The sequence below is a fragment of the Phoxinus phoxinus genome (assembly GCF_949152265.1).
Source record: "Phoxinus phoxinus genome assembly, chromosome: 18".
In the NCBI taxonomy this organism is placed as follows: Eukaryota; Metazoa; Chordata; class Actinopteri; order Cypriniformes; family Leuciscidae; genus Phoxinus; species Phoxinus phoxinus.
The window spans coordinates 10,091,143-10,109,177 of NC_136893.1; the positions used below are offsets into that span (position 1 = coordinate 10,091,143).

The window sequence follows — 18,035 nt, forward strand, 5'->3', positions numbered from 1 at the left end:
ACCAACAAACATGTATGATTTTGAGTTACAATTGTTTGTAAGAGTGTGATTATAAACACAGCAAGGCTGTGAAAGCGGACTAGTTAGTAGATGAGTTTACCTGTTCGACATGATAATATTTAATGCCCTCGACAACATCTGTAGCAACCACCTGTTTCAAGACAAGTAAAGCTTTTTTTTAAATTAAACCGGAAGTGCTAAATATTAACTCATTTCCAGGGTTTGGCCTTCAAAAATACATCATCCCTGCAGCACTGTATTGTTTCCCAAAATACATGCATCATTGATCATCCCAGATCACACCGTCGCTTGCTCCTGTGACCAATAAAGCCTAATTAAAATAACAAAGTTCTGTCAATAAACCGGGAACAGTTGTATAATTACAGTGTGCGTGAGGACATCATAAGCAGGCAATGTCATGGCCCTAACGAAGGAAATAAATCGATTGCAACTAGACAAAGCGTTGCTTTACGATGCCCCTCTCCTCCAACACACAAAGGCAGTCATAAAATGCAGCCAGGGGAAAGTTTAATGACAGTCTTAAAGTGTCTGGCCCCCTTTGTCACTTTCACTGCCTTCCCCTCTACATGACAATGGGAATGGCGTTCTCTTTGCTCTCAGTACTCAGCCTCATTAGTCGACTCTTTCCTTCTCTCGATCTCCAATTCTCGTCTGTTCTCCCTCTGGAGACAAGTGAGTGACAGGTTTCCCCCTTAAACTGTGCATTGCACTACTGACAGACATACACACATCTCTTGCACTAAACTAATTTGTGGCGGGAGAGAGAATTGCCATTCCCACAATGCTTCCACGAGTGTGCTTGATGGTGTGTGGAGCGCAGGGCTAAATGTCAAGGAAGGATGTTTAATTCCACAGCCCGTAATTTCATCCAAAAGCAACCATTTCCATCATTCAGCTGCTCAGATTTCAGGGCTGAGAATTCAGTCCAGTGCAAGGAGGAAAGCAAGCTTTCTCGCTCCCAGGCCAGAGGTGAAGATGCCAAGACCAAAGGCTGCATAAGGCCGTCCAACTGCTGAGTTTGTGCTTCTGACGCAGGGCACATCCTCGTTTCTCACTCGCGTATGCTGGCTCTCCTTTCCAGCTTACAACAATATTTCATTTTGGAGTGAACTATCCCTTTAAATAAATCAATATTAAAGGGTTAGTTCACTCCAAAATGAAATATTGTTGTTTTTTACTCATCCTCATTTCGTTCCAAACCTGTAGAACTTTTTTTCTTCTTCTTAAAATACAACAGGAGAGATGATACAACGTGTACGCCGTAAGTCACCTGAAGCCGTTTGATAGCTTTGTGTGAAAAACTTCAGTGATAATCTTCCCCTTCAGTGAGCTGTAAGTTTGAGACCTGCTGTGCTTGAATCAGTGAGTCATTGAGAACGACTCGGTCTGATTCATAAACAAATCATTCAGACTAGTTTTGTGAACCGAATCAGACAATTCATGAATCAGATGTCACTCCTTTTTTCGTGTACATATGGCTTCTAAAGTCTAGAAAAATTGTGCACATACGGACGACTTTTATGACACTTTATTATGCTTTTGTTGTTTTTAAAGCTTGAAAGCTCCAGACCCATTAATTGCACTGTAATTGCATGCAAAATAGCGTATGGTACATTATTCAAACATATGGAAATATGCGACAATGAGTAAATGATATGATAATCTAGCCCTTAAACAAGCTAGAGAAGGCATCTCCGCACAGCTTCAGCTAGGGAGCCCATTGCCTGGTAGGCGTCTGTGTGTTTTTCCTCCACCAAGGAGACTTGAAGCTCAAATTTGGGGGCTTCTCAGTGGGGCTGTTAAAATGTACTTCTCTGTACTATAGAGCTGTGATAGCACAACATTGTGAACTCATTTGTTGAAAGTTAGATAGACAAAGAAGGATACAGTATGAGCAAAGTTTCTTCAGTTTTTGTCACATGTCAGCATTGATTCTCTCTTAAGAGTATTTTGCAGAATATTTTACACTGTATGGGGTGACTGAGGCTGTGGCTGTTCTTCTTTCAGATGTAGTGATGTGTTACAGGAAAGTGCAGAGGGGAAATGAGTTTGAGATGCTATGCGTTTCTTTTATTATCTTTGGAATGTAATTACTGACAAAGTAATTATTAGTATGTTGTTAACAATAACGAAGATGAAAAATGCATTGTTGAAATGAACAATATGCTTCTCATGTATATATTGTATATGTATTATATGCACTACCGTTCAAAAGTTAGGGGTCAGATATGTAATATTTTTGAAAGAAGTCTCTTATGCTCACCAAGGCTGAAATTATTTGATCAATAATTAAGTTTGAAAAAAGACTTACAATTTTAAAAAAGTGTTTCTATTTTAAGATATTTAAAAATTAAAATGTATTCCTGTAATGGAAAATGTGTCAGTACAGGTAAACCCTACTTTATTGGGACAAAACATCACCACAATGAAGGACATCTGAAGAAAACAGCTGACAAATCATACTAAGTAATGTTTTTTGAAAATCTAAAAAATGCTAAAAGTTTTCTGTGAGGGTTAGGGTTAGGAAAATGGGAGTATAGAGATCATTTTTACAGTTGAACTATTGTTAAAAGTTCTATGTATTTTGTTGATAAATCTTATATGGCTATATTTAGTCCGCTCAGTAGGTTTGTACAGTATGTCTCCCTTTCTCTCCTTGTAGATCTCACAGTGATTTACATTAGTTCATCCTTGAAAAAGGGCTTTTGTTCTCATAGAACAATCCCACAATGCTCTTATAAGTGTGTACTGTTTGTGTGTCTGTTTGTTTGTGCACAAGTGAATTCTGAGACACTACTGACTGAGCGCTGATCCCTGATCTCCAATTAAGTGTGCATCTCTTGTGGGGCGTGCAGGAGGGCATGATTGATAGGTGAAAGGTGAGATAGACTCTTTGATTCGCTCTACCACCCAGACGGAGATACAACTCATCTGTAACTTCTCCAGATGACCTTAGACTCCAGACAGAAATGCACCATATCGTACAGTCTCTTATAAACAATCACACTCACTTGAGCTTTATACATCTGAGCCCACATACCAGACTGCTTCTTTCTTTCTTTCTTTCTTTCTTTCTTTCTTTCTTTCTTTCTTTCTTTCTTTCTTTCTTTCTTTCTTTCTTTCTTTCTTTCTTTCTTTCTTTCTTTCTTTCTTTCTTTCTTTCTTTCTTTCTTTCTTTCTTTCTTTCTTTCTTTCTCTCTTTCTTTCTCTCTTTCTTTCTTTCGTTCGTTCGTTGGTTCTTTCTTTCATTCTTTCGTTCTCCTCACTTTTCTTGCAGCATTACATTACAGATGAATCATAAGGCCATCAATAGCTGGCTGTCTGAATGTGTAGGGTGAGGGATCGATGGCTCTGGTCAGCAGTGTGGAATGGACACAGCTCTGGGTGGGTGAGTGAAGGCCATGCACAGGTGATCCATAAAGCCTAGTTTGACACTTGATCTAACTGGAGGCCAACGGCCTGTCTGTTCTGTCATCAGTAATGTCGAGAATGTCTGAGACATTGGAATTTCTGCATTCAAGGCTGCATTTCGGCTTCACTTTATATATTTACAGTGCTTCCACAACAGTACAATATAGCCCTAAAACTTTGGTTCTAGTCTTCTTCTGATTCTTCTCCCTTTTTGTCCTCCTTATTCTACTACTTCTTTTGCTCCCTTTTTTCCAGTTTATTTTTCCCCTCCCGATCTCTTCTTTAATTATTCTTAATTATCATTCCTTCATTGGGGGCTGAGCACTCTTAATATAAAAAAAATCCTAGAATTTCCCCTGATTATAATATTTGCATATTGAATTGCAATTGGCATTTTTTATTATGTTGATTTGCATACTGGTTTGCGGTTGGTGGTTCTTTCTTTATTGTTTAACCCTCTTTAACAATTTACATTCTGCAAAGACATATTGCGTTGTATTTATTTATCACGTCCAGTAGAAAACAATTTACTTTAAACTTTAATGCCATTCTGTTGCTGCCATGCATGGACTGATATAGAAAAACACTCTTGTTTCACTAATGTCTTGGTGTCATCGAGGATTGGCACAGTGACTCACAGACCACTCCACTTTCTGTTGTAGATAATCCTGGAGGAAATCTTGGTAATTGTGCATAAGGTACTAATGTATAACATGTCCACCAGCAAGGCATCAGAGAATGAGCATGTAGAGCGGGGAAGTCTATGTGAATATGTATTTTCCTCATTACTAAGCAGTCTTATGCATAATCAAATCAGCACCACAGAAATGTTGATAAAATTCTAGCCTATTCCAGTTCTGTGAGGTATCCACTGCCATGGCAGTTTTAGATTTAATTGCAAGGCTATTCTTAGCAGGAGCGCAAAAAAAGCTCTGGAGGGTTTAGATATTTGTGAGCTGCTACACGAAATTAGGCAGTAAGCAATTCCCACACACCCATGTTTTATTGATAGTACAAAGTATCCTCTTCACCAAATGTCATAATAAGTACCGGCTGTAGGAAATCAGACAGAAAACAGTATGCTCGGAGCAGATAGATCTCATTTACAAGAATCCCACTAGCTATAAGCACTAAAACCACCCAAAAAAACATGCAGTCTCAGTTCATTAAAATTAACAAATAACACTAAGCTAGTGCAGTGAGTTTGGAGATAGAAATATAATAATAATAAAAAAAAAAAATAGGTTTAGGGTTGTCAGTTTAACGTGTTAATTTATGGTTTGTATGGAAATTTCGTAGTAAGGATTTTTAATATATTATCGGAAGTAGCCTACCAGCTTCATGTTTTTCCCCCGTCAGAAGTTAGTGGACCATAAATAAATAAAAAATATGTTGACTTCTAAAGTTTTTGAATTCTTTTAAATTGTTTGAAATTAATTCAATTTGAATAACCATACATTTGTAACTCGTACTCATGTGCCTTTTATTGTCGCTGGTCCTCTGAGATCAAGAGTACTCGGAGAGCATTTTGTGAAACAGTCAAGAGAAATGAATTTGGTTCCCAGTGGGATGTGCTGGACAGGGTGAGAGAGGCAAGTTTGAAGAATGAGGCCAATGTAGCGCCCACCACACACAGACACAGCCTCCCGAGCCACATCGACCAATGCTTTGATGCCAGCCTATTCTGTGATTTATTCATGCACGCCTGCCTGCTCTTCAAAAGCTTTAATTAAAGCTGGCTAAAGCAGTGTCATTCCTCAACAGAGAGACCAGCCCAGCAGGCCTGCTCACTAACACCTTGCACCACTGAACGGAGAACTGTGTAGTCCCGTCAACTATAGATTGCAACTATGACCGGATACAGTACTTTTTCAGTGGCCTTCGATATGGAAGTATGTTTCCCATTCATTTCCTCCTTGGAGATTTGACAAAAAAAATGACTTAATTATCAGCTCCCAGATTAATCACAACATGATTGAATTGTGTCATTTGCAATGCTTCATGGGTGTGAGTGGTCGCCGATGAGCATGTTTTAAGTTTTTTGACTGGTGAATCTATTGAGCTGCCCACACCAGGGTTACAGGTAGTGTCGTTATGACTAGGTTAAATTCTGAAGGTTAAAATCACAATGACTTTATCACTTAACAATTTCATGGTAAATCTGACCTGAAATGTTTATACTTTATTGTTGATGATGAATCAATTCACTATGGAGAAACTGAATGGGATTTTTACTTTGGAACCCATGATGTCATGACTATATGTTACCGTTGCGATCTCCCTCTGTCTTCCTGTATCTGTCTCTCTCAGATCTGAATATCAGCCATCCCATCATCAGTGACAGTTGTTAAGCTGAACTCTCCTTCTGCATGGCTGTTTCGGCACAGATAAAAACGCCAATCCCCTCCCCTCCATCATCTCTTATCCTACCCCATAGGTCTCGGAGGGGCGAGACATTGTGCGAATCACTGTAATTTATATTCTTTTTAAATTGTCTCAGCTTTTTCCCATCATGATAACCATGCCTAGAACATCTGTTTTGTGCTGGAAGGGACGGGCATCGCTTCTCAGGCAATCAGATATGGAAGAGAGAGCAAGAATGTTTAAACTTACCTGCCAGAGAGGTCAGACACTGCATTCACTGTGTAACATTGCCTTCCCTGCATTCCTTGGTGTGAGTTTGAGTAAATGTAGCTGAGGACATGCCATTCTTTTATAAACAAGCTGTATAAACAATGTGAATGTGAATACACGCGTAAAGGTGCTGTATAAGATGCCGATTCATAGAGAGAAAGAGAGAGAATCCATCACTCTCTGGTGGTTCTGTCTGCTTATCTGCACATCATGAAATTCACACATTAAGTTTTGCTTTACTATACATTACCATTCAAAATTTTGGGTTCAGGATACTTTTTTTTGAAAAACGTATCCTATGCTCAACAACGTTGCATCACAGGTGAAGTGAATATCGTTGATTATCTCCTAACAAGGCCACATATTAAGGTCGTGGTAGATTTAGATGGGAGGGAAGCAATCAGTTCTCGTAGTCAATGTGTTGGATGCAGGAGAAAGGAGCAGGAATACAGATTTGAGCGACAAATTGTTATGGCAAGGAGATGGCTCAGAGTATCTCTAAAACAGCAAGGCTTGTGGGTTGCTCCCAGCGGTGGCTTATCAATGCACAAGAACAACAAAGGTCATCCTGTGTGGTCCAAGCCAACAGAAGGTCTACTGTGGCACAGGTCACACAACATTTGAATGATGGTTATGGTTATGGGAGGAATGTGTCACAACACACTGCTGCATATGGGGCTGCGTAACTATATATATAGAGAGTTTACTGCTCAAAGCAAAATCCTCTCTGTTCAGTCCACTCCTAGTTTTCCTGGTAGTTCCTGGTATATTCATATAGCACAAATATATCATATGAGTTTTTTTCTTTTGCTTAAAAAATCTTAAAGGTAAATTTCCTACAGAATTTCTTTAAGAAAATAGTCGACCTCCAGAAGTCATAATTGACCAACTGTATTGGTCTGCACAGGCTTTATATTGAAACCTGAATAATTTATTTACCATTCCATATAATCTCCAACCTGAAGTTATGCTGTAAAAGAGATGACCCAAGCCCAGGTCCCAGACCTTTGGCACCAGCACGTGGCATTGCATAGGAAGTGGAATTGTATTTTGCAGAAAGTCCATGCCAGTCTGTGTATGTGTAGAAGGTTGTGATGCATCACTTTTCCTGAGGCTGTCATTATGACTTGGGGGTATGTTCTGCCGAATGCTGATTCAGTGGAGATTGACAGGCCGCTGTGTGTGTGTTTCTCTCATATTCAGGCTGTTGTTTTGTGAGTAAGCACCTGTGACTATCTGGGCATGCATCAGTATGTAATTTATATCCGGTCTTATGGTGCACATTATGTGTTAGTGTGTGTGTGCGTGTGCGTGTGCGTGTGCGTGTGTGTGTGTGTGTGTGTGTGTGTGTGTGTGTGTGTGTGTGTGTGTGTGTGTGTGTGTGTGCGTGTGTGTCGGTATCCATGTTTGTATAAATGTCGGTTGGTGGTAGCTGGCCGTTAGAAGTGGTGTCTAAAAGCCTGATGGGTAATTGATGACAGCACATGCTCACTCCCTCCTGTGGAGCTTGGCTTCAGCCTGCTTACCTCCCTGATCTTCAAAAGCTCACTCGCTTTCTCTCTTACTCACACACACATATACTCACTGGTTGAAAGCAAAGAAAAACAACAAGTGTTGCATTAATCAAACGGCCTCTTCTTTCCAAGGGAATTGTAGCACTTTAGAGAAGCTGCCCGGTCTGCTCCTTTAGTAGCACTAGATCACCCAGCCAAACATTTCACCCTCTCTAATGCGTTTTGATGACTTTTCTTCAGCAGGAGTCACGCAATTATAATTCAGATGCTTCACTTTTGGATGTATCATGCTTAGAGCTATACAGCAGCCACAAAATATATTTTGACACTTAAAAATGTATGAATGTTATTGCATTGGAGAAGAAAATATCTAACCAACCAAGTAGCAATGACTTTACACCAAGATAGCACAAGCACACTTTAAGCCAAACATTTACAAAAAAATTAGTTTGGGGGTTTAAAATGTTGTAACAATAGATACACAGTTCAGAATTAAAACAGAAAGCGTATCGCAAAATAGGCAAAAACTTTAAGGGGAAAATGTGACCCCTTTAATCTAAATATGTGAATGCTATTAGCTTTGGTAAATGAAAGTTCTCTTGAGATTCTAGGTGAGCCCATGTGCAGATTGAAGGCCAAAGCTTATTATTCTCTCAGCTAACCTGTTGAAACTGAATCACAGTGAATTGTTCTGAATAAAGGCCTGAATGCACTTCCATATTAATCTGTCACGTTATGGCCTCAGAGACACATGGCCTTCTGTCATGGTGCCTTGATAACAGAGTAGTTGCCATTTTCCTGCAACATATAAATATGTATAATTGAATAGCTTATGTACACTGAGGGTGAGACAGAAGTCTCACAGGGAGTCTGTCTCACACCCCAGAAAATGGCTGTGCACTCCTACAACTCCCTCAAATTGAAAAAGGGTGCATTAGTGGATCTTTGAGTGGATAAAAGCAACATCTGGTCACTTGTGCTCTCCGCTGATAAGTAAGGTACGGAGACCTTTGACCTACCAGCCTCACCCCAATTCCACAATCTTTATGATTGAGTTGCGAGAACCTTTACTCATACTTGTGTAAGACAAGGATCTATTATAAGATATTATTGTTTGTTGTTTTATGTTTCAGTCTGTAGGGACATTTATGGTGTCCATGGTCTAAGCAAACACTTTGGTTGGAGTGTCCTGTATTTCTTCGGAGAGTTTGAGTAAAGGAGCATACAAACGGGATGTGTTTTTTTCATTTTAAATCAGCTAGATATAGTAGCATGTTAGGGTTTCCAAGACATTTATTTTTCAAGTACTGCATTTTACTACTTTTTATCACTAAAAACTCAAAACACATTATAACGATTTTTTTTATGATATTAATGTGTGATACTGCATAGCAAATGTTGTAGCATTCCCATTCAACTCGGTGCCAGTTGCTCGACGGGCATCATATGACGTCCCGGAAGCACAAACCTAATTCTACAGACGAGTGAACAATAACACTAATTCAAATTCTACAGGATTAACAAAAACATAAATAGATCTACATTACAAAATTACGTCTAAGCAGTTAATCATTAAAAAAAAAAAAGGTGTCTGCGGGATTTATAATATTTAATTTTTATATTGGTCAGTTTGTTTATTCAGAATAGACAGCCATCAGTGAAAAAGAAAAGAAGCTTCTTTTTTTTTAGAACCAGATGATATAGTTACAGGAGGGGCATACACAGTCATATATTGCAAACAGAATGAAAGGACACTTCCTGTGACCAGACCTTATTGTAAATAAGTAGACAAACTATATCTTTGCTATATGCTATTGTGGGTGTTTTTTTGTTTTTAGAGTGAAATCTGATTAGGTCTTTGTAACTCAATGTGCAAACTCTTTCCTCCAGTGTCTTCCATTCCACTTCCTATCCTTGTATCTCAGGCTCATCCCACAGCAGGCATCACAGCGAGCAGATTAATGACTTAAACAGCGCCGACATGGTCCCAAGCTCACCAAGAAACCGAGAGAGAGAGAGAATGAATGCGGTGCAGCAGGAAGTCTTTCAGAATGACATTCACACAGAAGAGCCCAGCGAGTTGAATGAAAGCAGCATCAGGAAGAAGATGACATGATAGAATGGGAAACAAAGAGGGAGAGATAGGAGATGGGATTAGAAGCAGAATTAATTAGTGTTAAGGTCAGAACATGACAAATTGTGGTTTTAGAAAAAGGGGGAATGAAAGTGAGATGGGCAAACAGACGTAGCAACTACCTATGGCACTTGACAAATCGGTTGAGGGAGAACGAGAGAGGATTGTGCATGACAGATTTTGACTGACATCTCTAATTAAAAGGTGCTGTCAGGGGCCACAGTGCAGGGAGAGAGGGGCCCCATCAGCCCCTGAGACTCGTCCCCGGAAATGATTGATGAGCAATTGCAAGATAAACAAGACGCCCCATGAGCTGAGCAGCAAACTGATGTATGCAGTATTATAAATAAATCTGCGCCAGAAAGAAATGATAAAATAAACAAGACAATGCAGGCAGACAATGATTTGCCGTTTCCAGAGAGGCAGGGGTGTTTGGGTGGGGTGTGTGTGTGTGTGTGTGTGTGTGTGTGTGTGTGTGTGTGTGTGTGTGTGTGTGTGTGTGTGTGTGTGTGTGTGTGTGTGTGTGTGTGTGTGTGTGTGTGTGTGTGTGTGTGTGTGTGTGTGTGTGTGTGTGTGTGTGTGTGTGTGTGTGTGTGTGTGTGTGTGTGTGTGTGTGTGTGTGCGCGCGCGCGCGTGTGTGTGTGTGTGTGTGTGTGTGTGAGAATATATAATATGTTTTCTGCCATGCTGGGGTAAAGTGATGGCTGGCTAACAGACGCTAACAGCAGCTGGTTTCATGGCTGAGACTTTTGCTGAAGCGCCTGAACTCCCACACTCCCAACTCGCATGCAACAAAACTGCAGCCTCCTGGGACCTAGCCAGACTCTGCCAGCCATAGATGCACCTTTATGCGTGCGCCTGTAGCTTTTTACTGAGCGTGCATGCCCTCGCAGATGCCGTATGTGTGTGCGAACCACGCGGCCGAGTATAATGTGTGTTCTTGCGATGCCTCCTCGCGCTGCAGTTATTAGTTGTTGGAAAACATGTGTACTGTCATAAAGAGAAGCGAGCTGGGAGCTCTTCGGATACGTTCACCGTATCATTATCAACCAAAGGGCAGTGGGATGGTAAAGTGAGAATGAATTATGAATGGAAAGTTGAGTATGTTCTTGCGCATGTTTTCCCCACAGGATGCGCTTCACTGCTTATTTGCATCAGCAAGGCGCTGCTGGTCGTAGGTCTATATGAAATATATGTCTCTCTCTCTCTCTCTCTCTCTCTCTCTCTCTCTCTCTCTCTCTCTCTCTCTCTCTCTCTCAACAAACAAAGCCAAGTTTTAGTACCTTTTTAAAGCTGACATGAGTTGACAATTTACCCTATTTGAACACAGTTTAGAAAGGCTACATAACAGGGGAATAAAAAATACTGAATAGCTGTTTGGCTATTGATTAACATAACCAGCACAATCGTAATAGTCTTTCCTGATCTTCTCAGCTCATTAGTATATGTTATATTTGTATAGAAAAATATATGTGTCTTTTAACAATGCAATAGTGAGTTTCCAGTTTTGACCGACAAAGGCGGTGCAGATTACCATGTCGACCAGGTTATCATTGTTACACATAGTTAATTATTGTGGAACATCTATTAAGAAAATACTGGTTACAAACAGCCATATCACTATTCATAATTTTTTTTATGTATTTTTTGTATATATAGATGTATATATTATGATTATGAAATTGGTAGCAAAATGCAATGTAGAAGTGCACTGGCTTCATCAGCTTTCACATCCTGGTCAAAAAGGCTTATCAAATGTCATTCCCAGCAGAGTTTCATTAGTCCACCACACATAGCAATACATGTGCAATCAGTGGAGATTCATTAAATATGGTTTTAGAATATGATAAATCTTTCACTTGAAAAAAACATTTTTAGTTTCGTTTTTTTTTTTTTTTGTAAATGCATTAAAAAATTTTAAGAGACGTCATTGAAATTATTATACTTCTGAAATCATTCTATACATACACTACCATTAACAAGGTTGGGCTCAGTAAGAGTTTTTAACATCTTGCTGCATTTATTTGATCAAAATAGAGTAGTAATAATAATACTGTGAATTATTACGATTTAAAATAATTTTAAATAATGTTTTTTAGCAGCTATTAAAAATGTTCAGGATTCTTTGATGAACGATATAAAATATAATACTGAATAGAAGTATTAATTCCTTACTGACTCCACACTTTTGAACTGTAGGGAAATAGCAACTCATTAGGTATATTATAGAAAGCATATACTATATACTTTCTGTTGTTTAAAAAGTGCTAAACATATCGCAGATTCTGCAAGGAGTATGTACATGTATGAAGCAGAACTGTACATAACAGAGGTAATATGGGTTTCAAAAGTTATGGGTAACTTCAAGGCTTTTTTTAACTCTGCATGGCCCTGAACACCTGTTCACAAGTGTGTGTGGCGTTAGTCACTGGTGCACTGCTGCTTCTCTCTCTGCCTTGAATCAGCCTTTGTACTTCTGCCGAAAACGTCCCTCAGCACTAAAATTTCTCTTCCTCTCCTCTCTCACCCCACCCAACCCCATCTCCTTTCTTTCTTTCTTTCTTCCATCCATCCACCCCTTCTCTTTCCTTTTTCCTCATTTCTGGATCTAGGCCACAGAATGGGTCGATGATCCTCTACAATAGGAAGAAGGTGAAGTACAGAAAGGACGGCTACTGCTGGAAAAAAAGGAAAGATGGGAAGACCACGCGGGAGGATCACATGAAGCTCAAAGTACAGGGAGTGGAGGTGAGGCCGTTCGTCCGCACCGTAACACATCGACTCGCTTTGAAATCGTTCAGGTGCAAATAATGGGCGCACTTTAGAAAAGAAGCCCTATCGCTTGGACATAAACTCCAATTCGGCTCCATCTTTTCTAGTCCACATGTGAGAATGAAAAAATACACCTCAGCAGCCCGAGTTTAGTTTTCCCTTGATAGCAAACAAAATGGAAGCAATTGTTTGTACCTTATTAAGCTCAGGATGTTTGCTCTGCTCCAGAGTGCCGGCATTAATCTTCCCCCATGCTGGGAGCCACTGCCATCACAGGTAGACTGCAGGGCCCTTTTCTGCTTTTCCGCGCCCTGGCATGGCCCCGCTGTGTGTGTGAGAGTGCTCTTTGATTTATCTCCACTCATACACACATATACACATGCACCAAACAGCGTGGGTGCTGGATCCAGAGTTTTACTCTTTTGTTTTTGGGGGTTTGAACTGAATATCTATCATTTTGTATGGTGTCCCCTGGATAGTTGAGTATGCTGAGGTCATGTGATGTTGTTTTGCATATCCAAGCCCAAGCTCATATTATACAGTCATATAGATGACAAAACGCACACACAGAATATTTGATACACTTGCCAAGATGTGCATTATTCTCTGCTTGCTCTCTCTTCATGGAGCTCTCATTAGACAGTGAACAGACCTCACTTAACAACCAAATCGCTGCCAATCATTTTTTGGCAGTGTGTTTTCTCACAGCAGATGTTTCAGAGGAAGTTTTGAGTTTCTACAGATTATCCGTTAAATTCACCAGCTTTACCTCTTAGGTATAGTTCCCAAAAATTATTTTCACACATGTCGTCCAAACCAGTAGGATTTAGCTTTAAACTAGATGTTTAACAGAATGATTGCGCTTTTCTTTTCCATAGAGTGATGGGAACTTCAAGCTCTAAAAATGGCAGAACGTCATCATAAAAGTAGTCTTTACAACTCATGCTTAATATTTCATGTCTTTTGGAGTCATATGATTTTCACATTTTAGTTGTACACTGTAAAAAAAAATGAAAGCTCTAAAAATGATTGGAGTATGTTTTATAATGTTCTACTTCAAAATGTTTAATTAATTGTGGTATTTTCGATTTCTTTGTAATTATTGGTCAAATGTATTTGAAATTTCTAAGTGAAAATAGTAAATCACAACAATTTTTTTTAATTATTTTTTCTAATTCACTGAAAATGTTCAGTTCTCGTTCACAATTTTGCAAATCCACACACAGTACAGTACAGTACAACACATGCAACAATCAATGAAATTTGGCATTATTTGAATGACTTTTGATATATTCCTCACACAAAGCTATTTAATGACTGTGTAAGACTTTAAATATGGCACACAAGTCAAACAGACTATTTTTATTGTTCTTTTGTGGTACTTTTTTGCGCTTTTTGGAGCTTGACAGCCCCTAGCCGTTGTTTGTGGCTTGAATGATTTTGCAAATCTCCTTTTGTGTCCAACAGAAGAAAGAAAGTCAGTCAGTAAATGATGACAGAATCTTTATTTTTGAGTGAACTGTTCCATAAAGGACATTTGCAGAGGTAAAAGTTTCTCAACGCATCAGCCAGCAAAGTCTTGTAAAGTTCAGATATATGTGAGAAATGCTGCAAGGATCTTTATAGGCCCCTGTCATGTCTGAAGTGTCCTCTGACCCTCACACACACTGACTATTGCTAAAAGAGCTCATTTGAGATGAGGTAACTCAGAGTTGAACTCACCCACTGAGCTGTAGAAACACTCAAACAAACCCCTCTCTCTCTCCCTTTCTCCCTGTCCCCTCTTCCTTTATATCTCTCAGCCAGGAACGCCTGCTTGCATCTGGCAGGCTTATTCTCTAACATGCCTCCATATGTTTTTTCCTGTGTAAATGGCTGTGGCTTACTGTGGGCTAATTTCAGAAGGATAGCAAGAAGGCTTTGGGTACTATGGTGGACTCAGCAGAAAATTGCATGTCTGGCAAGCAGAGAAAAAAGAGTGCCCAGTGCAAACATTTCCTAGCTCACAGCAGGCTTAAAGGGATACGGCAGAAAGAGATGTTTGAAAGAACATCCAAGTTGTACTTTTTCCTGCAGTAAAATGTGACCACAGTTTTCTCTGGTCGACATTCACTTTAAATGAATGCATAAAAAACAGTTGGACATTCTGATAAACTTTTCCTTCGGTGTCACACAAGAATTAAATACAGTTTTTTTGTAGCATAACAAACTCCCATTCAAAATTTTGTGGTCAGTATGATTTGTTTTTTAAAAGAAATTAATAGTTTTATTCAGCAAGGATGCATTAAATCGATCACGTGACAGTAAAGACGTTCACATTGATACAAAAGAGTTTTATTTATAAATAAACAATGTAAAAGAATCCTAAAATATATATATATATATATATATATATATATATATATGGTCTATACAAAAAAAAAATATTAAGCAGCACAACTTATTTAAATAAAAATGTTAAATATATCAAAATAAAAAAAAGATTGTTTGATTGTTTTCTAATCAAATAAATTAAGCCTTATTGAGGATAAGAGATTCCTTTTCAAAAACACAAAAAAAACTTACCAACCTCAATCTTTGAAAGTGAAAAGTGAAAGTGACATGTGAAGGCCAAGTGTTGTAACCCATACTTATGCTCTGCATTTTAACCATCCAAGTTAGTGCACACACATTAGGAGCAGTGAGTAGTGAACACACACTGCAAACTGTGGACACACACACGAGCAGTGGGCAGCCATTTTGCTGTGGAGCGATTGGGGATTCGGTGCCTTGCTCAAGGGCACCTCAGTCATTTTTGCCGGTATTGAGAATCGAACCCGCAACCTTCGAGTTACCAATCTGACTCTCTAACCATTAGGTCCATTAGGTCATGACTGCCCCCTAATGGTATAGATTCTGTATTTATTTCATAGCCTTCGATTTGCACCTTGTTTGAAGAACAACATTGGGCAGCAGATAAAATAAAATAAAAATTCTCAGTAAAATACAAACAAAAATTTAATTTGTATCTACGTAATTGAAGAAATAACATATTAATCGATTATGTTGAGAATTATTGTTACTTTTTTATATATGTATATTATCTATTTTTGAGTGGACTATCCCTTTAAGAAATCCCCTCTGTCTATTAAGAGACTACAGTCAAATGACTGTATCTCCATAGGTGACGCATAATGAGGCATGCTGATCAGATGACTCCAGCAGCGGGTGGACTCCGACGGTTCTGTGTTTTTCTCCTCCTGCTATGAGCAACAGTATAATAGGGGAGCGGCCACTCAGTACGTCCTCCCAGCGCACCCCAGACTGGTGCGATCAATCAGAGCTGTGCTCTTCGGGATAATAACTTTGCCCTATCAGTCTGCCTCAGACCTGTTTACTGCAAACGCAAATAAATGACGTGACCTTCACCTTCAGAGCCGTTTCACTGAGGGCTTTTTCTCAAGGAGGGGTGTGTGATAGGTGTCATATTGTGTGGTCTGTGTGTGTTTGAAACAAGGGCTGTTAGAACTCTCTGTATCCTGGTTACAATACATGAATACTCCCTAAAGTGGCGACTGGCTACCCAGCCTCCTTTGCTTGCTCTCTCTCTCTCTCTCTCTCTCTCTCTCTCTCTCTCTCTCTCTCTCTCTCTCTCTCTCTCTCTCTCTCTCTCTCTCTCTCTCTCTCTCTCTCTCTCTCTCTCCATAGAACAGATGAACCTTGAGTCCACAGTAAAACTCCTTGTTCCCTAAAATTGGAGCAAGACGTGTGTTACAGCATTAGTACTTAACAGGGCGTGAAATAGCAGCCTGGCTTCCTGACGTCTCCCCATCACTTCAGGTGAGAGAGTAGACGGTGAGATAGATGAGCATCCCCTCTTCTTCTTCTTACTCGTTCCCACAATGCAACAGGGCCACCTGAAAAAGGCATGTCCATTACCGGCCATCTAGTTTCTTTCCTGGATGTAGTCGACGTCTCCCTCTTCTGACCCTCAGATGCAAAGGCCTAATCAGGAAGTCAACCAGCCGTGATCCCAGCGCATAGCAGACTCATCTATATTCCTAATAATTCCTGGCTACCTAACAGCTTTCAAGGATAGCTGTTTTGTCTTTCTATTACGTGGCTTTTTAGCACCATCAATTCAAGGGGCGAATCTGATGAATAATGTTGCAGAAAAAGTGCTGAAAAGCTGAACTGTTAAATGTGACATACACAGGTAGCTGATCTCAACTCTTTGTGTCTGTGCTGTAGCTGACTTGAGGGTTGACAGTTTTGTACACTTTACAATGCACAGTTCCAGCTGTGCATCCAAAGCAGCTTTACGGAAAATTGAGAAATAATCAGGAAAATAAAATAGTGCCTTAAAAGTGGAAAACTCCCTAGTTTTTTATGTTTTATTTTATTATTATTATTATTTAATTTTTTATTAGTTTAGTTTTGGATTTGATATCAAGGGCTTAAAGGCCCTGGTATACTCACGGCGAAGTTCTTTTTCGTTCTTCGTTTAGGGTTAAAACTAAGTGTGACCAGATACTGTTAGTAAACATTCGACGCCATCCACACTGCTGAGAGCGGCGTTTAGATGAATATGTAAATGTGCTCCGCGCTTTCCTCTCAACAACAAAATAAACACACAACAAAATTGATAAAACAGCAAGCTTTTTTTTAAATAAAGCGTAAGAATAGCATCTGATCATAGCAACGTGGATATGTTTGCATGAGCTCTGCAATTCGACCCTCTAGTAAAGCCACGTCATGTTTATTTATACAATAATATATTGCACTTGCACTTTATACAAGAGATCGCTTAAAATCAAAAAGCTTTAAACATGATTAACATGTCTCATTTCATCAGAAGTACAACTTAATTTACTACTATAAAGCAGCTCTTTTGTGTGTTCATGTTTTCACTCACAGACGGATTGAAGAGGAGAAATTAACCAGAAAAAATATCCACGTGAAAGAAGCCGGAGCTCCCGCGCAGACCTATATATTATGTAATCGCCACGGACCAATTTTAGTAGCTACAAAGGTGTTTACCAACTGTGACAAACTTTTCCAGACTTCTCCAAACTAAGTTCGTTTTGGCATGATTTTGTTCGAAATTACGTCACAGCAGCAGTTTGTTCTTCAATTTCGCTTGAAGTATATTGGGGCCTTAAGCCAAAACATTAGACGTCACACTAGAATAATTTTAAGGTAAACTTAAGTCAATTAGTTTTTTGGTAAACAAATTTTTTTTTTTAAACTTAAGTGGTTACGTTGATCTCTTTTAAAAAATACTATATGATATCAAAAAACTGTGGATGTTGTGCAGGATCTGTAAGTTTGCATAAGGGAAAGTACAAAGTGGAATTAAGGCTTTAAAGCTGGACATCCATGAATTATTGGCTTAGCTTTCAGTTTCCGTCCTGTGTAAAATCGGTTCTTTTCTAATGTTCTGTGGCCTTGTTTGCCCTCAGAAAGTCTCAGAGATTACTGCACTTCAATAACCAAGGGCCTGATGAAAGGAAGACAATATCTGGTAAAGAATTCAGTCTCAGTATATCAGCATATTTTACCTTAGCCCT

General features: G+C 39.3%; 1 protein-coding gene across 3 annotated transcripts in view; it reads left to right on the top strand.

The window, feature by feature from the left end:
* Nucleotides 1–18,035, top strand: part of camta1a (calmodulin binding transcription activator 1a) — a 364,067-nt gene that overhangs the window by 197,853 nt on the left and 148,179 nt on the right. For all 3 annotated transcript variants that reach the window (XM_079588277.1, XM_079588278.1, XM_079588279.1), the window contains exon 4: nucleotides 12,327–12,462. In XM_079588277.1, the coding sequence (XP_079444403.1) occupies nucleotides 12,327–12,462 (136 nt within the window). The remainder of the gene's footprint in view (nucleotides 1–12,326; nucleotides 12,463–18,035) is intronic.